Below are 23558 nucleotides of genomic sequence, written 5' to 3'. Positions count from 1 at the left end.
ATCAGTGTCCTAGAAATATTAGGGCTCTGATTTATTTAACCATTTACAATGCAATTTTCCGTTTTCCCTTCTATTTCTTCTCCATGTGTAGCTCTTGGTCCAGTGTGAGCATAATGAGAGTTTTCTTACATTCAGTGGCCGAAGTTGGTAAGTCATTGTAACTGCTGTTTAGAGCTTTTATCAGACTGCAGAGGTAGCTCTGCTTTGGTGTAACCCAGATGTCACCTGGAGCCCCTAGAGCTCCTTAGAAGATTGCCTGAAGGTCTCCCTCCCAGGTTTACTCCCTACTGACAACATTGCTCATGTGATCGAAATTCAAAACAGCTGTTTTCTGAGATAATGAATTCACATCAGATGGATCAGATGTGAAACAGCTTCATATTCTCTTTCCACGTTCCAGAGGTGCTGTGAATGGTTTTGGGGAAGTGGGGACGCAGGATGAGACTGAACAAATAGCTCCCAGCGTGAACAGTAGTAGAAATCCTGTAGGTTCTGTTCACTGGCCCCCTTCCCCTACCCCTTCCTGACCACTACCAGCCCCCACTGCACTCCAGGCCCACTACTGTTATTTGTACACAAAAGGGCCTTTGTTTCCCTGGACCTGCCCTTTGAAAATGCAGATTGCCACCGCAGCTCACCTGTAGGGAAACAGATGTCAGATGTCTGTGAGCCTGGGCTCCTCACCTCTGAAGCCCACATCTGCCCAGGTGAGATCTGGCCAGACAGCAACATAGCCTTTTATGAGTGTGTGAAGAAGTTGGTTAAGCATGAAGAAGTTGGTTCCTCAGCATGGTGTAAATCATTTACGTAGTAGTGTTTGGATGGTGAGTTTTAAACTGAAAGCTATGAACCTCTGAGGCCTCTGCTAGTAAAAAGGAGGAGAGCCATGACAAAAATAATAGGAGGGCAGAGAGAGGAGAGTCTGCAAATATTCTGGAGTTTCTTGAGCCTGGTCCTGAGCTAGCTGTCACCTCCTCCCCTCCCTGAGGGAGTGCAGGTGGAGGAGGAGGTGGAATAGCAGTACGGGGGCCTCTTGGGAGGAAGACATGGCCCCAAGACAATCAGCCTGGGAGGATGAGGGATGTCCTCATAATGGAGGTGACATTTGAATAGGTTCCTGAAAGCTGAGAATTGGCCAAGTGAAGGAGCGGTGGGACAGGTAGTCTAGGCTGGGAAGAAGATGAGGTTAAAGGCATGGAGGGGCTGAAAGAGCAGCCAAGAAACAGAGGGTTGCTGTGGGAGTTGGGGGTGGTGAGTTTTGCAGGGCAGTGGGGGAGGCACCACTGCCCTGTCTGTGACAGGGTATTCAGGGTCCAGCACCTGGACTTTACCAGGGCCCATGGCTGCTGCTTCCCTCCCTCAGTGGGGACCAGAAACCACACAGGTAGCTGCAGCCGGCCCTGAGGGGTTTTGTTAAGCAGTGTCTGCTGAGAAAGATTTGATCCTTTTCAGAGGAAGGAAGATACAAGGACAACTTCAAAGAGAGTGGGGTAAAAGTTAAGGAGCCCTAAGCAATATGGTGGCTGTTAGAGAAACCCATAAACCCCGGGCAGGGGACTCAACTGAGGCTGGAGTGTTGGCTGCCTCTAGGGACAGAGCAGCTCCTCCCTGGAGAGTTTTGAACTACTGCTGTTTCTTGCCGGTGGGCTCTCCTGGGGATGGTGCCCTGCTCCGTAGATGCATGGGAAGTTGCTAACCTAGCTCCATTTCCAAAACTCCTCAAGCTGCCGTTTGATACAGAATCAGGCTTCTCTCCTGCCTGGGAAGGATTGGACTGGGTGGTGGATGCTCTTCAGTCTTGTGCACATCTCACCGATGCTGTCTAGTCCTTCCAGAGTTTCCAAGGACGGAAGACCTAGTAAGGAGTTATGGTAGTAATGGTATCTTCTGTCTGTGTTCAGTGCTTTTACATATATTATGTCACCTAACCCTTAGGACAGCTCTGTGAGGCTGCTATGATCAGGAAGTTTAGACTCAGGTCATCCAGTGAGAAGCAGGACAGGGCAGAGGGAAGAAGGAGCACAGAAACATAGGGAGCCAGGGTTAGTCAGGGCTGTACAGTGGGGACAGCAAGGTGACAGCCTCAGCCGGGAGGCTCTGTCTCCTTTGATGAAGGCTGCAGGGGGCATAGTCTCAACTTGGCTTTCAGGGCCAGCCAGGTGAGAAGTGCTGGAGCATATTGTAACTCAGCAGCTTAAGGGTGTGGAGGAAAGGCTGGTTCAGAGAGTCTGAGCTGCCGATAGGCTGATTGGGAGCCTGAGCCTTTCAGAAGGCATGGCTCTCAGGCAGCTACTAGGAACAGGCTTTAAACGTTTTTGGTTCTTTGAGCTGTGGGAGGGTGATTGTTAGGGTGTGAACAACACTTGATAGTATCCTAAAAAGTTAGAGGCCAGATTTCCCAAAGACAGACCCGCTTTCCACAGTGGATAGAAACTTGGGAAACTGAGGGTCTTTGGGCTGAGAAACAAAAGGGCTCAATGAGGCCAAACACAAATCCAAGGAAGATTGGGCTGTAACGTCTGGTTAAAAGAAAGGGTTTCCAGCTAAATCCTGGCCTGGACCAGAGGCTTCTATAGGGTTGTGTGTTATGTACTTTTGATAGACTCATAGTTTGATAGAACAAAAGTTTTGCTTTATAGAATTTGTATTCACTGTGTTTGGGTGATTTCTCTTTAAAGACTGAGTGTTCTGGAATCTCACGTTTTGAAAGGACACAACCTCAGATCTGTTCACTGGCCTCCTACTCTACTTAATGAGTTGAACTAGTCCCATGTGAACCTTATATTTTTCTTGGTGAAATCATATCAGTCAGGAGCTCATGTGACTGTTTTCCCCTGGATACCCTCAGAGAAAGCGTCGTGGCGGGACAGTAAATTCTAGACAAGCCCAGAAGCGAACTCGGGAAGCAGCCTCCACCCCTGAGATGGCCTTGGAAGCAGAACCCATAGAACTCGTGGAAAGTGGTAAGATCACCAGGGACACCGTGACCATGGGGTGGTGCAGTGTGCACAGACATGGGTGAGCATGCGCGCTGGAGCCACTTGGTCCCCAGCAGTGCCCCCATCAGCCAGGGGACCTTGTGCAAGTTACACAGCCCTCTGAGCCTCAGTTTCCTCATCTGAAACTGGGGCTAATACTAGTACCTGCTACGTAGAGTTGTCAGAAGGCTGAAGTAAGTCAGTAACATAAAACACTTAGCATAGTGCTTGGCAGATAACATTTACTCTCCAGGGTTAGCTTATATCAGTGTCTTTATAAGACCTGCAGAGACTCACCTACCGTTCACAACTTAAAGCTAAAGTGCGGAAGAGCTGCCCTCTTTGGTACCCTAAGACCTCCATGGGTTGGTTGGTTGTTTGTTTCAAAGATTTTATTTTTCCTCCTTCTCCCCAAAGCCCCCCGGTACATAGCTGTATATATTTTTAGTTGTGGGTCCTTCTAGCTGTGGCATGTGGGATGCTGCCTCAGCGTGGCTTGATGAGTGGTGCCAGGTCCGTGCCCAGGATCCGAACCAGCGAAACCCTGGGCCACTGAAGCAGAACATGCGAGCTTAACTGCTTGGCCTCGGGGCAGGCCCCCCTCCGTGGGTTTTGAAAGGGCCGATCAGCGGAGCTACCCATTTGGCCTTCTGGGAATGCACAGAAGGAGACTGCCGTGGGACTTTTTCTATTTGAAATTGTGTCTCCGCTTTGCTTCGCCTTGTTAAGTACATAGCTTTCCTCCTCTCTTTTTCATTAAGACAAAAAATTGTCCAAGAAAGCAAACTTGTTGCCCTAGCTGCCTGTGTTAGAGGGAGTTTGGTATAGGCAGAAGCTAGACTGGATTTTTCCCCTTCTGCCTGCTCAGGGAAGTGGCAAACAGCCTGAATCGAGTCCCTTTGCTCTGCATATATTGAGATTGTTTTTGTTACTGTAATGCCTAACACCTGCCATTTAAACAGAAGCAACTTGCTCTCGGCCTTAGCACCATCTTCCTAAAGAGAAGCAGCTTGTCTGAGAGAGATGTCATGGGCTCTTCAGAGTAGTGAAGTTGTCAGTATTGTCTCTGTGGTCTCTGAGTTTCACTTTTAACCATGAATTCCTAAAAGCCTGGTGGCTGAGACCCTGGCCCACTCTCTCGAAGTTATTTTGTATAAATTGCATTGGATATTTCTTATATATTGTGGGTTTTATTCCTGTGAAACTTTTAACACAAGAAAATAAAACATGTTTGAGTATGCTAAATGTATTTACATGTCACTTTCCCAAAACATATTAAACAAATACTATTTCTAAAAGTCCTGTTCTCATAGTTTTTGATGTTAATAATAGAGGCAAAAATGGTTGTAAATCTTTTTTCACTTATATATGGAAGTTGTACTCTGCCATGCGTTCCCACCTTCCAGACATAAGTGCCCATAACTGTTTGGCACACATCCTTTCCCCTTTTATCCACCCAAGTTAGGAAGCGCTTGAGACCTAAATGGAGACTAAAACCTAACTAATGAAGGTGCAGAGCTAAGCATGACTTGAGGTCTATGGGTGAATGTAAGCCGCCAGCTTCCCCTGCTGGAGGAGAGCAGAGATGTCAGGTGGGTCCATCCCAAAGAGAGAATCCCTGAGCCGAGCATGCCTGATCCTTTCCTCAGACGCCCCCCACCCCCAGGTAAGTTGCTTCCTCTGCCCTGTGAAGGAGCAGGGCGGGCAGGGAGGCCTAGCCGTGTAGCACTGTGAGGCCACAGGGGTAGAGGTGTTCACATGCACATAAGACCTCTCCTCAATGGTATATTTGTAAAAACTACACTGCCGCTCACAGCAAAATTCTGAAAGAGTATTCATTGGCTGTTACCCCTGAAAAAGGGATTGGTCCTAATGCTCTTTGCATTCTGCACTTCAGGGGTATAAGTTTCTTTGTAATCATATTAATGAAGCTTAGAGCAGTATGCATTTACTTTCCTCCTAATGCTGTTAAAATGCTTTATTTTGAAGCTGGTGACGAAATAGTGGACCTCACCTGTGAATCTTTAGAGCCTGTGGTTGTCGACTTGACTCACAATGACTCTGTCGTGGTAAGTGTTGGAGTGTGAGAGTTGGCACTTTCTTGGCTGTGGGTCCCTGGCCAGCACCGACGTCTGAAGGCCTTGGTCACAGGTTATGGCTTTTGCTGAAGAAACTCATGCATTCAGTGACTGGAGCCCAAGATGGGAAAGGTTTCAGGAAAATCATTTGTTGTGGCTTTGTTGCCTGTGGACAGTATATCTATGTGACCCTGACCTTTCCACAGCTGGCTCAAAAGCCATTTGGGGAGAACTCTGAGGCCCCCATCTCTCTTTTGTCTCTGATTCTACACTTTACGTCAGCTGTGTGACCTTGGGCAAGTTACTTAGCCTCTTTCATGTAAAATGGGGATATGCCATCCATGTCGATAGAGTATTGTGAGGATTAAAAGAGATCCTGTATTTGAGTGCCTGGCACCTAGGATGGTGCCCAGTAGATGTGAGTTTACACTTTCATAGCTGGTGGGAATGGAAATATTTGCTCAGCACAGCCAGTGGGAAATCTCTTGAGTTCCAGAAGCAGCTGCCTTGGAGGATGCAGGTATCCTGCATTGCCACCTGATGCCTTGGTTGTGTTGTGACTAGGGAGGACGGAGCCTGGGAGGTAGCTTATGCCCCCTTCCCATGGCACTAATTATGGACTCTGGGAGGGAGTACATATACCCAATGTGTGGCCCTCAAGGAAGGAGACCTGGTCTGGTCAGAGGACAAGTTGAGGAATAGATCTTGTGGACCTGCTCCACAGTGCACGGGTGCACACCTGTGCATGGGTCTGGGAGTCTGATGAGCCCTTGGACCCGAATCCTAAGGATGCATTTCCCTCTCTGGAGGATGCCTCTTGAGTACCTTTTGATATAGTGTGCAGTTTGTGGAGTGGAAGTGTTGACATTTGACTATGTTGGGCAAGTGGGAGGTAGGTGCTGCTGAGGACTGTAGTACAGTGGGGCGAGTCAGAGTTGCTAGTGGCCGAGTCTTCCCTTGGCCTTGGGGCCTACTGGTCTTGGGTTATCCTGACTGTTTTGAATTTCAGAACAGAATTGCACTGAGAAGCATCAAGACTTCTTTAAAAGAGGAAAAGGGCAAAGACAGGTAACTGTCTTGATAGATTTAGAGATTTAGACTCTGGTCTTAGTTGGAAACCACTGGGCTGTCCTGTTGTGTGTCTGTCCTTTCATGGGCCCCCCTCACACCTCCATCTCAAAGGAAAGGCAGCTGCTCTTGCCAAGCTATTAAACCACCCTCAACAGATCATGGATGAATGCTCAGGTGGAACATTGGCTCCCACATGGGAGCTGGTAGTTTCCCTGGAGATGGGTTAGAACTTTATGGGATAAGTCAGAGTGGGTTTAGCTACAAGTGTTCCCTGCCAGGATCTGATGAGTGTATTTTCTGAGGTACATATATACAGACTGGCTTTGGTGCTAGTTCCTGTGTGGATCTGGAAAGATAGCTTAATTTGGTACCTTAGCTAAAGCCTGTATTCTGGTTACTGATTAGCACTTAAAAGGAGTGCCAAGTCTTTATTTTCTCCAATCCTCAGTGTCCACCTATAGTGTGCCAGGTCCTGGGGAGATAACCAGGATTCTGCTCACAAGACCTCACTTCCTGCCCTCAAGGTGACAATGATTGGCTTCTGTTGGGTGACAAACTGACCTCACAACGTCCCCTTCCATGCCTTGGTTTTGTTTTGATGACTAGACTCCTCTTGCTACGTGGGCTTCTTCCATAGCTTTCCTACCTTCTTGTTTCCCCACGCATGGAGTGTCATCCAGAGACACAAGGACAGGAATGTTGGAATTGGGAGAGCTGTCCTGGGAGTGGGTAGATAGCCATAAGGCAGGCAGATAGATAAAGGGGAGACTGGCTTGGGAGGCAGGAGTCCTGGGTTCTGGTCCCAGATGTACTGGTCAGTTTGATCAGAGGACTTATCTTACTGTGACCTCATTGTTTCCAGCTGTAAAATACAGTCACGCGCCGCATAATGACATCTTGGTCAACAACACCGCATGTTTGAAGCTGGTCTCATAAGATTATAACGGAGCTGAAAAATTCCTGTTGCCTAGTGATGTCATAGTCGTCGTAATGTTGTAGTGCAGCACATTACTCACATGTTTGTGGTGATGCTGGTGTAAACAAACCTATGCTGTCAGTCGTATGAGAGTATAGCACATACAATTATGTACGGTACATAATACTTGATAATAAACGACTGTTACTGGTTTATGTATTTACTATACTATGCTTTTTATCATCATTTTAGAGTGTACTCTTTCTATTTATAAAAAAAATTAAAACAGTATGCTGTGTTACGCCAGCAGCAGCCTCATACATCTTGTGCTTACCGTGTCTCTTGTTTGCATCATTTTCTCTTGTACTTGATTTAATCTCATCTTGTTTTGTTCATTATGGCCCCTAAGCGTACAAAATCCACTGCTAATGTTGCCAGTAAGAGGCCACGTCGAGTGATTGACCTGGAAACGAAATTAAAACTGATTAAGGACTACGAAGGTGGAAAATCAGTGATGGTTATTGCTCGCCAGTCAGGCATGTCCCATTCCACCATAGCTACGATCTTGAAGAATAAGAATAAAGTGATGGAAGCTGTTAAAGGATCTGCTTCATTGAAGGCAACTAGACTAACAAAAATTCGAGAAGGGCCTATATCAGACATGGAAAAACTTCTGATGACCTGGATTGAAGACCAGGTACACAAGCGAATCCCTCTCAGCACCATGATGATCACTGCCAAAGCAAAAAGTTTGTTTGCAATGTTGAAAGAAAAGGCTGGACCCGACTACGATGTTGAATTTACTGCCAGCTCTGGGTGGTTTAAACGATTCAAGAATCGTTATTCATTACATAATGTGAAGATGAGTGGTGAGTCTGCAAGTACTGATGTAAAGGCAGGGGAAGAACTTAGGGAAACTCTAGAGCTGGTTCCTGAGGAGATGGCTAAAGAGGAGCTGGAACTGGAGCAGAAACGCATAGCTGAAGAAGAGGTAAGAGAAAAGGAAACTGTGGGAGAAGAGGAGGAGGAATCCCCAAGAAAATTCACAGTGAAGGGTTTAGCAGAAGCTTTTACAGACCTCAGCAAGCTCCTTAAAAAGTTTGAAGACATGGACCCCAATACCGAAAGGTTTTTGTTAATAGAGAGGAATGTTCATAGTGCATTATCTGCTTACAAGCAAATCTATGATGAAAAAAAGAAACAAACCAAGCAAACCACCGTGGATATATTTCTGAAAAGAGTGACGCCTCCTCAAGAAGAGCCTCAGGCAGGTCCTTCAGGAGGTGTTCCCGCAGAAGGCCCTGTTATCACAGGAGAGGACAGCTCCATGCGTGTTACTGCTCCTGAAGACTTTCCACAGTGGGACAAGATGTGAGCATGGAAGACAGCGACGATGATCCTGACCCTGTGTAGGCCTAGGCTCACGTGTGTGTTTGTGTCTTAGGTTTTAATGAAAAAGTTTAAAAGGTAAAAAAGAAAATTAAAAATTTTAAAAATAGAAAACTTACAGAATAAGGATATAAAGAAAGAAAATATTTTTGTACAGTGTACAGTGTGTTTGTGTTTTAAGAAAAGTGTTGTTACAAAAGTCAGAAAGTTAAAAAGATTTAAAAGTTTGTAGTTAGAGTAAGCTGTTAATTATTGAAGAAAGAAAATATTTTTTAATAAGTTTCATGTAGCCTAAGTGTACAGTGTCACAGAGTCTGCAGTAGCGCACGGTGATGTCCTAGCCTTCACATTCACTCACCACGCACTCACTACTCACCCAGAGCAACTCCCAGTCTGCAAGCTCCATTCATGGTAAGTGCCCTCTACAAGTGTACCATATTTTAGCTTTTATACCATATTTTTACTGTCCCTTTTGTATGTTTAGATTTGTGTAGATACATAAATGCTGACTATCGTGTTACAGTTGGCCTATAGTATTCAGTACCGTACCATGTTGTACAGGTTTGCAGCCCAGGAGCATTAGGTTATACCATGTAGCCTAGGTGTGTAGTGGGCTGTACCATCTAGTTCGTGTAAGGACCCTCTGTGATGTTCACACAATGACAAAATCACTTAATGATTCATTTCTCAGAACATATCCATGTTGTTAAGTGGCTAGTGACTATAATTGTTTTGGACTTAATAGCACTTCTTACTCTCATCATTCTCCACCTTTTGTTGTTGTTCATTTTAGTAAATCCAAATGCCAGTTTTTAAATTTACAGTGAGAAATACACCTGAGGCTGAAGTACTCACTACCTACGCAGATCTACTGGGAAACCTCGTAGTATTAACTCAGGACAAGGGGCATCTATTAGATGAATTAAAGTTCACGGTGACCTCAGGCCCTGCCTGCAAGAGAGTGTGAAATGGGTAAATGTATCCATTCCCAAACTGAGGTTGATCTTACCAGTTCCACCAGAATCTGGGATAGGCTAAGTGTACCACACTTGAGCTCTGCTCAGAAGTAGCTCTGGAACCTTAAAGCAGGACCCAGGGATGGTTTCAGAGCTGCTGTGAACCCTCTTCAGACTAGATGAGAACCTCTTCACAGACTCTGGTTTTTCCAGCTCGCTAAGGAATCCAAAGCCCCCAATGAATTAGGAGAGATAAAAAATGCTATAAGATGCAATGAGACTTTGTACATCCATAGTTTGATATTTTTCCTCAAAATTAACTTTACTTTTGGCATTGCATATCCAAAAAAGGTCATCACTCTTGGGTCCCAGGGTATGCATATCTTTGATTTTTACTAGATTAATGTCTGACTGTTTTCCAAAGAGGTTGTACCACCACTTGACTCTTAGCCAGTATGATGGTTGCCTAGTGATATCCCATTGTGTTTTAATTTGTGTTTTCCCGATTACTGTTGAAATTGGCATCTTTTTATGTTTATTGGTCGTTCATTTTCCTCTTTTGTGAACTGCCTGTTCAAATCTTTGTTGTTTTAGTTTTTTTAACCCACATGTTGTATATACAAGTTTTAAAATAGCTGAAGAAATTGAAGAAAGCAACCTTTTTGTCTTTTTTTAATAGTGAATCTTTTTTCCTACTCATTTTTCCATTGGATTATCTGCCTTGTCCTGTTGTTTTAGGTATTCTTTATAAATGAACCTGCCAGTAATTCTGTTTCGTATCTTCTCCCCAGATGCTTGTCTTTTCTCCTTTTGGTTTATGTGCAGAGGTTCTTAATACAGTTGAATTATCAGTTTGTTGAAGAAAATCCTATATAGGAAAAATACGTTTCTGTATTCTAAGTTTTACTGTTTTGCCTTTCACATTTAGGTCTGTAATCCACATAAATTAACTTTTGTGTATTTTTCGAGAATGGGGATCTTTCAGGCCTCTCGTGAAGTTTTATACTGTTCCTTGTAGTGGTTTTGCAAGTCTTTCATTAGATTTGTTCCTAGGTATATAGTATTTTAGGATGCCATTAAAAATGGTATTTTAAAGTTTGGTGTTGTTTTTATTATTTGCTAATATAAAGAAATGCAGTTGAGTTTTATCGATTTTCCTTTTTTTAATCTAGCAATTCTGAATCTGTGTATCTTTTGGATTTCTGTGTACAAGGAGCAAGTTTTGGTTCTTTGCTATTTCCTTTTTTCTTGCCTTAATGCACTGGCTAAAAAATTCAGCACTGGCCGAGTAAAAATGGTGACGGTCATGAACACTGTTGTCTCATTCCAAATCTGAAATAATTCTTTCAAAGTTTTACCATTACATAAGATCTCTGCTATAGGAGTCTCTTTTGTTTCTTTAAACACTTTATCACATTGGAGAAATTCCTCTCTGTTTTCTGTTTGGCTACAAGTTTCATTGTGAATCAATGAGAAATTTTAACAATTCCGTCTAATGATAATTTTTCCCCTTTCCTATGTTAAAGTGGAAAATTACATTGGTTTATAGTGTTAAACCAATTAAACATTGTAGTGACATTATCTGTTTATATATTGCTAGATTTAGTTTGCTACTATTTGGTATCTGATTTTTCCGTCTATGTTTATGAGTAAGATTGATTGGTCTGTAATTTTTCTTTTGTACACATTCCTTATAGGGTTTTGGTATCAGAGTATTGGTATCTTTATAAATGAGTTGAGCACCCTTTTTTCCTGTTCTCCAGAAGATTTTGTAAGATTGGAATTATTTCTTCCTTGAATCTTCCGTAGAACTCTACAGTGAAAGTACCTGACCTAGAGTTTTAATGAGTTTTGGTAACTACAGTTTTTAGGAATTTACCGATTTCATCTAAAATTTTCACTTTTATTGGCGTAAATTTGTTGATAATATTTTATGTTCTGTGGAATCTGTAGTGATGTCTCCTTTTTCATTTCTCACACTGGTTATTTGTGTTCTCTATCTTTTTAAATTAGTATTGCCAAGGCTTTATTGGATCCTTCATTTATTGATTTATTCTTTATTTTGCTTTTTCTAACATTGGTTTTCATCGTTTCTTTTTTATTCTTTTTTTAAAGATTTTATTTTATTCTTTTTCTCCCCAAAGCCCCCCAGTACGTAATTCTATATTCTTAGTTGTGGGTCCTTCTGTTGTGGCATGTGGGGTGCCTCCTCAGCATGGCTTGATGAACAGTGCCATGTCCATGCCCAGGATCCGAACCAGCGAAACCCTGGGCTGCCACAGCGGAGCACACGAACTTAACCACTCAGCCACAGGGCTGGCCCCATTTCTTTTCTAATAAATGCATTTAAGATTATATTTTCTTTAGCTCTATCCTGCAAGTTTTGTTATTAGTATTTCACAATCCAACATATTTATCAAATTTGTATTTTTTAACTTCTAAACATATGGGAGCTTTCTTTTTTTAAGATACTGATTCTTTGCATTATTGATCAGAAAATATGTTTTGTGTGTTAGTTCTTTGAAGTTTGCTGAGACTTGCTCTAAGCCTGGCCTGCACAGGGTGGCTGGCTTCCACTAAATTACCTTTCCCCACGGCTCCTGCCTGGGCTTTGATTTCTCTGTGAGGCTTTGGGAAGTAGGCTTTAATTTTTCAAGAATCTTCTATGCTTTTTTCCTCTGGATTATTATACTTCCTTCACTTTTGGTTGGATAATTTTTTTTGATACCTCTTAAAGTATGTATGTTTTACCTTGTTTTTGGTTGTTTTCACTGGGAAAATTGATGAAATACGGGCCTGCCATTTGTTGGAAATCTCTGCTTATGTTTTCCATCCTTCTGCTTTCTGACCTGGTTTAATAGGTGAATTAAAAATTTCAGGCTACTTTTCATGAGCATTTGCAGTATGCCAGTCTCTGCTCTGGCTAGAAATGATGAACTGGTAGAAAAGAGACTTGTTCCTCTCTTTAAGAAACTGAGTCTTTAAGGGAGAGGTTATTGAAAATGTATTTGCTTGAACTATTTTCCCTCATTGAATTTCAAAAGATTGTTCCTTTTAAAGTCAAGTTGGTTTCCTGGAATCTTTTTTTGGTCTCTTTCCATAGTGTACTAACGAATCATGCTGTTTATGTTATACTCTGTACCCTGCCTGGTTTTTCATTTATGAAACTATTGAAAGGGTCTGCTTGACCGCAGCTCCCTGGCGGGTGGGGACAGAGCCCTGTCCATCTCTGGGAGTAGTAAATGGCATGAGGGGCACACAATGACTGTTAGAATGAGTGAACCAGTGTAATTATATATGAAGAAAGACGAGCTCATCATGCCCAAGACTTGGGGGAACAGCTGTACATAGAATCTGACATGGATTACCGACTTAAGGAGAATGTTAATGTCCGCACCAGTCTTCCTGGTATTCCTGGCAATGCTACAGTAAGAGTAATCTGTAATTGGATCATATGTGCAACTACTGGGTCTAAAGAGTAGCCTTTTGTGGGCACAGTGGTTGGAGATGGCTGTTTTTTCCAGTGGAACAATGTGTGATGCTGAGTGAGAAGGTCATCTAAAGCGAGCAGCTGTCTGTGCTCTCGGCTGGGTGAACATTCTTAGAAGTGCCAGGGGTAAGCTTGTGTGGAGAGGACCCCAATGATTCCTGCCACTTGGTTCTGTCCCATTGTTTCACCCAGGCTTATTGCCACAGTCCTGGAAGCCACCTAGAATGCCAGGCATTTTGTCCACTAGTAGAGGAAGGGCTTGTCCTCCACCGACCAGGAGCCTGTGACATGGGTGTCTGCACTTGGAGGTTTTCGGAGGCTCACCTATGCTTCCGAAACTCAAAGGGGGCTTTGGGTGGCCGACTTGGAGTCAGAGTGCCCAGGTGTGAAAGGAAGCAGCACCAGATGTGCCTGCTGCAGGCTCTTCATTCTCCAGATGTCTCCACTTGTTTCTAAATGCGCTGACCTGTGGTTTATTCCGTAGTCAAAAAAATAGAAGCCAGACTAAAGGTGAAGTGGAATGTGTGGGTCTGATCTTGAGCCAGCTCGCCACAGTACTAACTCAGCTGTTCAGACCAGGGGACTGGTGAATTGGGTTGTTTTGATTTGGAGTTTTCTTTCTTTTAATGGCCTCTCAGCCAGGTGAGAGCCTCCAGAGCTTGTGTTGTGCCTGTTTCCGCCTGTGCACTCCTGCAGTCGACGTTTCTGAAGCCCTCATACTCTTCACCCTGCTGCCGTCTCTGTGCCCAGCAAGCACTGTGCCATCTGCAGGGTTACAGCCATGAGGAAGGACGTTCCAGAGCATTTGCAGACACCTGTGGGGATTCCAGAATTTGACATGGCTCAGCTGCTGCTGGAGGGAACACCAGTGATAGCGTCTCCTGTCCGTCAGCTAGGGGGTGGCACAGGGGCGTGGAAAGGGCATGGAGCTGGGACGCCATGCTGTGGTGCCATTCTTCTGCCCTTTGGGCAAGAAGCCTCATCTCTGAGCTCTACTTATATTGAAGAATAGGGGAAAGTCACCACCAGTTAGGGAGGCTCTCTGGCCACCATGTCTTCATTCGTGCAGTAGTTGTGTGTGGAGCAGCGGCACACATCGTGGGTGTTGAGACTAGGGAGCATGTGCACCTCCCTGGGGGCTCTCTGTTCAGTTCTGGCCCTGAGTCTGGCACTGCCAGAGGCGAGCTGGGTCTGACTCAGAGCCTGGGAGACCCACCTCCCACACACTGGTTACTGGGGAGCCAGCAGTGTGACACTCGTTCCAGGTGTATCTAGATCTAACCAGTGGTCCATCTTGACAAAGGGAGGTGAAGGCAGTGCTGGAGGTCTGGAAAGCCAGGGTCATTCTTGCCAACAGCAGAATTTCCTTCTGATCCCGGCCAAATTCAGAGCTCCCTCCCCTTTTGTAGACTTCATATGCACAGCACCTTCTGCCAGCCCAAGCCTTTCTTCCAGTAAATATGGTCCTGATGATAAAGTTGACTGTCCCCTAGTTTCATAGTGTGATTGTGTCTTTCTTTTGTGTTATTCTCCTTTTTAAAAGAGGGCCTTCAGTAGCCCCACGTGTGGGTTACGTTCTCATCTGCAAAATGAAGATCTTTACGTTCAGACCTTCTTCCTTCCTGAGATGGCCATCTGTCCGTCAGGGTTCGGGTTGGAAAACTTAATCCACTCTAGTTGTTCTGAAGCAGAAGTGGGTTTTAATATATGTGAGGAGTTGCTTCATGGTGTTGAAAAGGTTGGAGGAACAGGTTTCTAGGAATAAGTCCAACATCTCAGCTTTGACCCACTGTGGGAGCCACTACCTGCACTGATCTCTTTGGTTTCAAGGAAACACTACCACAGCCCCTTGCCAGGGAGGAGGGACCTGTGCTTAGGACATTGCATGCCCCCAGCTGTATCTGCAACACCTACAGTAGCTGGAATTGGCCTCCACCTTCCTGCCCTCCAGATAGCATAAGTGTGTCTCATTGAGGGAGTTTAGTTCATGTCCAGAAACCCTGCTGCAAGGGAGTCACACTAGAGAGTTTAAACTTCCCACCTCTGCAGGGCAGGACAGTGTGCCCAAAGGAGGCAGCCCCCATACCCCCTGCCGTGCCCCTGCCATAGGTGTCAGCCAAGGAGAGGTGGGCAGCAGGGCTTTCAGCAGCAGTCATGAGAGCTTTTCCGAAGTAGTCACACACGATGAGCAAGAGGGAAAGGATGTGCTGTTTGTGATACCATAGACAGACAGGTAGTAGTAACTCAGTGGCAGAGCTGAAGTCACCTGGTTTGAAACTGTTAGAGCAGAATTAGCCTTACTGTGAGTTCTGAATAGTCAGGCAGTGGGCTTGTCAAGTTCTCATTAACTTTTGGAGGCCTCAAGAACACAATTGAATTGATCTCAGTCCTTGGTGTATGTCACTCTCATTACTCCCTGCATGGCCTGTTTTTGTTTGTTACTTAATTATTTTTAATAATGTATTAAGCACTGCACACCCTGTTCCCAATAAAGGCTCCATCTTTGGCAATAGCCTACATGGAGTAAGATTCTCTTGCTGGCTGTCGGCAAGGAGAGCATGTGGAGCTAGTCATGGGCTCTGTGTCCCTGGTGCCCTGTGGTGTAGTCGTTGTCTCATTTAGTCCTCACAACACAGTGGTGAGCTCTGGGCACTGGTGCCTCTGTTTTTCAGAAGAGGAAGTTGCCAGCTCCTGGAGGGTAAGTAACTTCCCCAGGTCACACGGCCAGCAGCTCCCAGAGACTCACTAAATGCCTGAGGGGCTGGAGCACAGCACGGCAGCTGCTGGGAGGCAGAGAGGTCTGGGGTGGGCCTGTCTGGAGAGAAGAGGCATGTAGGCCTGCTGCAGCTGGGCGCAGGCAGGGCCCTCTCCTTGGACCTGTCCATGCCATGTGGGGCTTGGCTGGTCCCCTAAGGACTTTGCATTTGAAACAGGAAATCCTTCAATTTTATCATTTAAGAGTTTTTAAAAATACAGAATATTTTATGTCAAACTGATTGTGTCTTTCTTTTCTGTTTTTCTCCTTTTTAAAAGATCGTTGACGGTGAGTGGTTTCCTCTCCTTTGTCAGTGGGTTTGGATGGAGAACTGACGTGGGTGAGGGGTGCATGTGCAGGCGTTGCCAGACCCATGGGTGCAGGAACGCCAGGTGGGAAGACACCTGTGGTAATGCCGGCTCACCGGCCTTCAGTCAGTCCTCTGAGCCTACTGAGGAGACTTCACCCCTCTTGCTGAGCTACAGTCCCACTGGATTTTGGAGAAAGCTGGCTGCCTTAGACTGTACCCACAGCTCTGGCACCTGTTCATGGCAGCAATGGGGGCTTCTCCTGGGAAGACAGGAGGGTGGCTTCTGAGGAGCTGGGGAGGACCTTCTGGGGTATGGCTGGGCATGGTAGCCGACTGTTCCTCCCTGGGGTGTGAGACTGGCCTTTCCCAGGTGGCAAGGAGGGTGGTGAGGGTGGTCCATTGGGAGGCCCCTGCCCTGAACATGGACTCACACCTTAGAAAGGAGGCGGCCAAGGAGGAATGCGAGGAGGCTACGCCAGGACCACGCTGACAGCTGTGTTGTGAGCAGTGATGACGAGGAGCTGTCCAGGGATAGAGACGTGTATGTGACCACCCATACTCCGAGAAACACCAGGGAAGAGGCAGCTACGGGACTCAGGTACCAGCCTGCCCACCACCCTGCTGCCACCATGCTGGGGACAAGCTCCCTCACCAAGAAGCCTCTGGCCATGTGGGACACTGTTGGCCCCCTGGAGTGGGAGTCGTCCTCTTCCCCCTTCTCCATTTCTCAGTGGAGAGGGTGGGGCAGGGGGCACGGTATTAAAAAAAACTGGACCTTCAGCAAGTGCTGTGAGCCGTCGGCTTGAGAAGGGCTTGTCAAAGCATCTTCCCAGAAGCTGGATGCCAGTGGGACCAGAGCTGTGCTTAGCTTTGGATCACTCCCACCATGACCAGGGTGTGCCAGGCACTGGCAGGGTGGGTGTGAATAGCCCCAGGTTGGTGGCACACTCCACCGCCTGATGTGAAGAACAGACCCAGTGGCCCCCAGCCTCCTGCAGTAGGAGTGCTTGAGGCGTGCTAGCACATCCCTGCCCCAGACAGGGAGGCTGGAAGAGGGGACCTGGGGGAGCATAGGCTGGGGGAATGGGGGTGGACAGGGTGACTCAGGTTGTCTGCATCTTCTCTTGTTCCCATCTCTCTCCTCCCCATTCTCATGGCCTCCCCACCACAACCCCTCGGGGCAGCCGGCTTCCTGTAAGTCTCCCGGGTGCCTGTGCTAAGGCAGAGTCAGAGGAGGCTCTTGTAGGGAATATGGGCTGCTTATATGAAACCGCTTAGAGTGAGTGATTGAATGTTTGAGTTTGCTGAGGAACTGACGTGAAGCACTGTGATTTTAGGCCCTCTGGTACTGTCAGTTGTCCGATCTGCATGGACGGGTACTCGGAGGTAAGCAAACCCAGCTTGTCTTCCCTGCTCCTGGTTTCCAGACTGCTTCAGTGAGAGAATTAGATGAGAGAGAATCTTCTCATTAGGTGGGATTTGACAACTTCGTTCTGTAGTCACCTGAGCTGGCACATGGCTTGTCACACATTTGTGCGTGAAGGGAGAATGTGCCAACTTCTTGGGCCCTGCAGCCTTCAACTCAGGCCTATGTTCCCTGGGTTATTTGTGCAAGTTGGTCAGCCCTGTGTGTTCTCTGTCCTGGCCTAAGTAGGAGAACTGTCGCCCCTGAGCCCTCCAGGACTGCCCCACCATGTGTCCACACAGCAGCCCTGGATCTCACTAGGCCTATGGGTTCACGTGCCTTAAGTCCCTCAAACTGTTCTTGCCCGGAGACTGGCTCCTGCCTCTGCTTTTAGCTTCAGAGACACCACGGGTACTTGCCTGACTGAGACCTCAGAGCAGGTGTTGTTGGTCCTGCAGACCGTCTCCCTGCTTTTCCCGCTGCAGCCCGTGGCCTTGCATTCCCTCTCACTCATCGTTTTGTGGATGGTCGGGAGTGGGATTCTCTGGGGACTGCTCCTCTGGGACAAGGGTAAACATGAAGGCTGTTCCTTTTTATATTTTCTAGATTGTGCAGAATGGACGTCTCATTGTTTCTACAGAATGTGGCCATGTCTTCTGTAGCCAGTGCCTCCGTGATTCCCTTAAGAATGCTAACACTTGCCCAACTTGCAGGAAAAAGATCAACCACAAACGATACCACCCCATTTATATATGAAGTGTTGAGAGCTGCTTAGGAGAGATGGATGGACAGACAGCCAGCTTGGCTGGGTTCTCCACACAGCCTTACATAGGTTATCTGCCTCCAATTTCCTGAGCTCAAAGACTATTTTCAGAACCAACATCTGATATGTAAACTTTTCCCTTGTTTCCAACCCCCTCTTGGATCCTTTCATTACCTCCGGTGTGATGCTGTGGGGCTGGAGCCGGGACCCTCCCAGGCCAGGGTCTGTATCTCTGCTCCTCTGGGTGGTCCAGTTCCAGGGTAGGAGGGAGGGAGTCAGGCACATTGGAATTGAGAATTGTGGTTCCAGCCTCTTTCTGGAACCTGCACGTTTGCCAAGAAGTTTTCCCCATTTGGAAAGTTTGCCCCTGCTTCCTATTGGCGGTGTCGTCGAGGGGCTGGCCCTGGCCGGAGAGCGGAGCAGGTCCGCCCAGTTCTCCCAGGCGTGCTACCTCGTCCCCGGCGTCTGCCCACCACAGTGACCAAGCCAGACATGGTCCATCTGGCCCGAGGATCCCAGGTGCAAGCACGGCCCCAGAAAGACCAACCATTGGACTTGTTTTCTTCCCTTGAGAGTCAGAGGTCACCTGTGATTCTGCCTGCACCTTAGCATTGATGTGCAGGGATTTCTCCAGATCAAGAGAACCTCTGCAGGGCAATCCCCAGTTTCCTGAGAACGAAATGTGCAATAAAGCCCGTTCTTTGCCTCCTTTTCAGCAGCCCAGGGGATGTAGCACTGTTAGTGTCCCCTCAGAGGCCTCATGTTGCCTGTGGAGCAGTGCCTGTCCCACCCCATCTTGTTCACCACCTGTTCTCAGGAACTTTACCCATGCCCCAGAGTTCTTCACCTGGCATAGGCCATGCAAGGTAAACAGGGCAGGCACATGGTCAGGTGTCCTCTCTCTTTTCTGATAAAATCCATCCTGTGTTTGCCGTATGTCCTCTGGTCCTCAGTCCCCACTGCCTAATGTCTACTCAAGCATAGATACTGGGAAGTGGTGGCAGTAATTGTGGCCTTATCAGCCACCCGTGTCCATGCTGTTGCCCAAGTTACAGCTGCCCTGTGTTTCCAAGAGCTTGGCCCACCTGACTTGGCTGGGCCCTGCCTTGGCTTTCTCACCCGCCCCCACCAACTGACATTCATTTCAGAAGCTGCTCTTTGGGCTTTGGGCTTTGGGCTGCTCTGTAGGTTTTGGGTGGCAGAGTCTGGTGTCCTCTCCTCTCCAAGGGGCCCAGTTAGCACCCTCTGTTCACCTCCACAAGGGTGTGAGAGCCTCAGGTCCTCGAGGGGGCGACAGGGTGGTGCAGCCTGCCCCTAACAGCACAGGGCTGGGGGTGGCTAGTAGGGGAGGGGCCTCGCATTGCCAGCCTGCCTCCAATTCCTTCCTCAGAGGGCTTCAAGCCAAACCAACAGCCTTTTCATGTGAAACATCTTTAGAGTGGAAAAGGGGCCTCCTCTGGCTTTGCTAGCAATAACTGACCTTCAGTTTACCCTTCTGAAGGAGCAGGAACTTGGCACAGAATTCACTTTAAACGGGGCTGAAGGAGTGTTCCTCCTCTATGTGAAAAGAAAATCATTTTACTCTTCATTTTGACTTTTTGACTGTTGGGCTCACTTCCAGTTAGTTTGAATGAAAGTACTAATTTTCTACTTGGAGTTGAGGAGGGCAGGACATCAGTTTTCATCAGTGTGATGTGCGGTGTGTCTGCCTTCCGGTTAGACGTCATTGCCATGAAGTTCCTGCTGGGCTTCGTGGAAACACTGTTTTGTTTCTGATGATACCCAGACTTCAGGAGCCAAGATGACCACGCAGCCAAAACCTCTTAAGTTTTATGCTTAAGGACAAATGATTGATCATAAAAGTTATATTCCTTCATACTAAATTGGGAAAAAATGTTTATTTTCTAGTATTCAGAAACTGCGAAGTAGGAAAAGGTTGATATGGAAACAATCCCTTTCCCTTCCTCAATGTACATAGTTCAAATCTTTCTTTGTTACATTTAAACTATATCCGTGTATGTCAGTCTGTTTTGGACTCCTCTGCTAGTGTTACAGATGGAAATAAAACCATTAATTTGAATCAAATATCTTTTTCATACATTCGTTTGCTCTCTGGGATCAATATCCCCCACCCTTTGCCCAAGGTCTGTGATTCCTGTCTGCCTCATGATGAGTGTATTTTGCGTCAGTGTACGGACCCAGAAACCAGTGGGTGAGAAGCCATCCTTGGAGCAGAACCACAGCTCCACGCCCTGGAATCCCTAATTGAGCAGAATCTTAACCTCAGCCCTAAGAATCGAGGTTGCTGTGGGGTTGTCTGCTCAGTTTGGCCAGCACCAGCACAGGAGAGGAAGCTCTGAGCAGCACGGACTCAGATTGACCTGGGAATCTGGCAGTACAGCCTCCCTGGCCCCAGCACTCAGTCATGGGAGCGGGGGCCCGGGAATGCATGGTGTGCCAGTCAGGGTCCCAAGTGAGCAATGCCGGGGAAGCAGAAAAGGGGGAATGGGCTTGGGATTCCCAAGAGCAGGTGATGGCAGAGCTTGCCCTGTGCCTGCCTGCCCTTCTCTATGCATGTTGAGTGGTCCCTAGAGAGAGAAAAGGCTGATGTGTTGGGTGCCTGGGGCTCAGGCAAATGACAGTGCTAACTTTGAGAGGCCAACCTTCTGTTGGAGACATTGTTCAAACGCTGCTTCCTGTGTGTTTGCCACACTCCTGGTACGATGCTGGGCTCTGGTGAGTACTGAGAAACCTGGCTACATCGCTCCTGGCATGTACATTCATTGAGGGAGACTGTCCCCCAGGCCAGTGGAAAATCTAAACTGGTGAGGTACGGGAGTCGAGAGCAGGAGGGGGCGCTGAGTTGCAGTCCTCAAGGTCCAAAAAGTTATCTAGGGGAAGAGGAGAGGAAAGGGTCCAAGGGCCTGTGACAGGTGCTGAGAGAGACCTCCCTCCTGCACAGTAGGTCCTGCATGAGGCCTGACGGTGTGCCTGACCAGACACTTCCTGGGTGGCCATGCAGGGCCAGCAGAGTCCTTAACCCTGGTCCTGAAGCCAGGAGTCAGATGCGGCCTCCCTCCCAGGCCAGCCCAGAGAGGAGAGGAGAGCCTACGATTGGGTTGGAAGCTGCGGATGCACAGGCTGGCTCTGACCAAAGGGGCGCCTGAGGCTGGCGACAGAAGGGTTGTTTCCAGGTTTCTTAAGATTTCTGAAACTTAAATGCTGTCTGTCTTAACTATATCTTTTTTGTTGTCATAGAAATTTAACTTGTTTTTGCATATTGTGTGTCCAGTATCCTTGCCAAAGTCTCATTCTAATTTTGATTTTTGTTGAACTTTCTGCATTCACATCTGCATCATCCGCATTCAACTGCTCCTTCCTAATTCTTGGAACTTTCTTCTTACCTTGCTGTTACCTCCAGTACCTCTATTACTGGTAGATGGTGTTGGTGAGCATTTTCACCAAGAAATAGTTAGCTAGAGGTTCTTGTTTTGTTTTTTGGGGTTCTTTTTGGTGAGGAAGATTGCCCCTGAGCTAACATCTGTGCCAGTCTTCCTCTATTTTGTATGTGGGATGCCACCATGACATCGCTTGAGGAGCAGCATGTGGGTCCACACATGGGATCTGAACCTGCGAACCCTGGGCCACCGAAGCAGTGTGTGCGAACTTAACCACTATGCCACGGGGCTGGCCCCAGTGTGGGTTCTTGTTAGATAACTATCAGGTAAAGGAAGTTCCATTTCCAACCAGGAGGTAGGAATTTGTCTTTTATTTTTGTTTTATTTCGTCACAAATGGGTGTCTGACCTTACCAGTTCTTTTTCTATTGTGACATTATAGGATCTTCCCCCTTTAGTTAATGGAGTGTTACATTATTTGACTTTTTTCGGTGTACACCAGCCTTGCATATCTTCTAAAAATCCACCTTGTTCATGATGTTTTGTCTTTGTATATGTTGCTTACTTTATTATGCCAATATTTGTTGAGGGTTTTTTAAAATCCATGTTTATGAGTTGCTGCCTATCATTGTCTTACACCGTCTATGTTGGGTGTTGGTTTCGGTAAGGCTGGTTCCCTACAATGACACTAAGGAATATTCTCCCTGTACCCTGAGTCGAATTAGAGCTATTTTAATTAATGAAAGATTTTAGAATACTGTTTCAGTATTTTTTAATGTATGAGAATAATTCACATTTTTAAGTCAGTTTTTTAAGTTACAGTTTTCTGGGAATTTATGCTTTTCGTCTCTACAAGTTTTCGGCATAAAGTTGTTTATAATATCCTCTTATAAACTAATTGATCTCTGCAGCATCTTTTTATCAATATTAACTTATGCCTTCCCTTTTATTTTTACTGAGTTTTGTCAGAGACTTGTCAATTTCATATTCTGTATATGTTAATTCCAGTGTCCAAAGTCTTTGTGGGTCCTACTCTGAAGTGTGTTTTTCCTGCTGGCTCTCACTGATGATGACTTCCTTCTTTGTGTGTTTTATGAACTTTTTTCTCCTTTACTTTGAGCCCATGTCAACTTGGCACATTATCTGACAATTCTTTGAGACCTGGATTGAAGGTGGGTTTCTCCAGAAAGTATTTGCCTTTGCCTTTATGAGATATTTAAGGTTGTTACCAACTCAAGGCCACTATATTTGTTTGTTACACTGTGAAATACAGCACACAAAAAAGCACACTTCACTGAATTACCTCAAAAGTACAGCTCAATTAATTACCATAAAGCAAATGGCCATGAAACAACCAACTGCAACAAGAAACAGAACCTTGCCAACAGCTTTGAAGCCCCTTGTCCTACCTCCCAGCCCATACACTCTGCCTTCTTCCACAAGGTAATTGCTGTTCTGACTTTTATGGAAATTACTCCTTTGACTATAATTACAGTTTACCAAAACACACAACCCTAATCACATAATTTAGTTTTGCCCGTTTGAACTTTAAATAGATGGGGTCATTCAATACGTATTTTTTGAAGGGGAGGTTGCCTTCTATTGCTCACTATGTGTATGAAATTCACTCACATTGTGTAGTTTGTTTATTTTCCTTGATGTATAGTATTTCATTAGATGAATATGCTTCAGCTTATCCATTCTTTCAGTCACTTAACTTTCTTGGCTATTAATAGCCAAAAGTGAAGATTCTGTATGTCTCTCTTGGTGCACTTTTGCTCATATACTTGTTAGGCATATACTTAAGTATGAAATTACTGGGTTATAGGGTATGAACATTCAAGAAAACTCTCAAATACTTGGAAATTAACACGCTTTTATTTTTTTTAAAGATTTTATTTTTTCCTTTTTCTCTCAAAGCCCCCCAGTACCTAGTTGTGTATTGTTTAGTTGTGGGTCCTTCTGGTTGTGGCATGTGGGATGCCGCCTCAGCATGGCTTGATGAGCAGTGCCATGTCCGCGCCCAGGATCTGAACCGCCGAAACCCTGG

The 23558-nt window shown here is 46.2% G+C and overlaps 1 protein-coding gene across 7 annotated transcripts in view; it reads left to right on the top strand.

The window, feature by feature from the left end:
• RNF4 (ring finger protein 4) overlaps positions 1–20196 on the top strand; it is a 34045-nt gene extending 13849 nt beyond the window's left edge. For 2 of the 7 annotated variants that reach the window (XM_008528091.2, XM_008528092.2), the window contains exons 3-8: positions 2849–2963; positions 4968–5047; positions 15912–15921; positions 16382–16541; positions 17281–17329; positions 17955–20196. In XM_008528091.2, coding sequence (XP_008526313.1) covers positions 2849–2963; positions 4968–5047; positions 15912–15921; positions 16382–16541; positions 17281–17329; positions 17955–18104 — 564 coding nt within the window. In that variant the 3' untranslated portion in view covers positions 18105–20196. Of the gene's footprint in view, positions 1–91; positions 148–2848; positions 2964–4967; positions 5062–7452; positions 15871–15911; positions 15922–16381; positions 16542–17280; positions 17330–17954 lie in introns of those variants that run through there. The other 5 variants (XM_070615215.1, XM_070615216.1, XM_070615213.1 and 2 more) reach the window with 3 other exon arrangements.
• Positions 20197–23558: the final 3362 nt, after the last annotated feature.

The sequence above is a fragment of the Equus przewalskii genome, chromosome 3 (genome assembly GCF_037783145.1).
Source record: "Equus przewalskii isolate Varuska chromosome 3, EquPr2, whole genome shotgun sequence".
NCBI classification, from domain to species: domain Eukaryota; kingdom Metazoa; phylum Chordata; class Mammalia; order Perissodactyla; family Equidae; genus Equus; species Equus przewalskii.
Note: the sequence above shows the minus strand (reverse complement) of the source record. Positions and strands in the feature narration are given on the sequence as shown.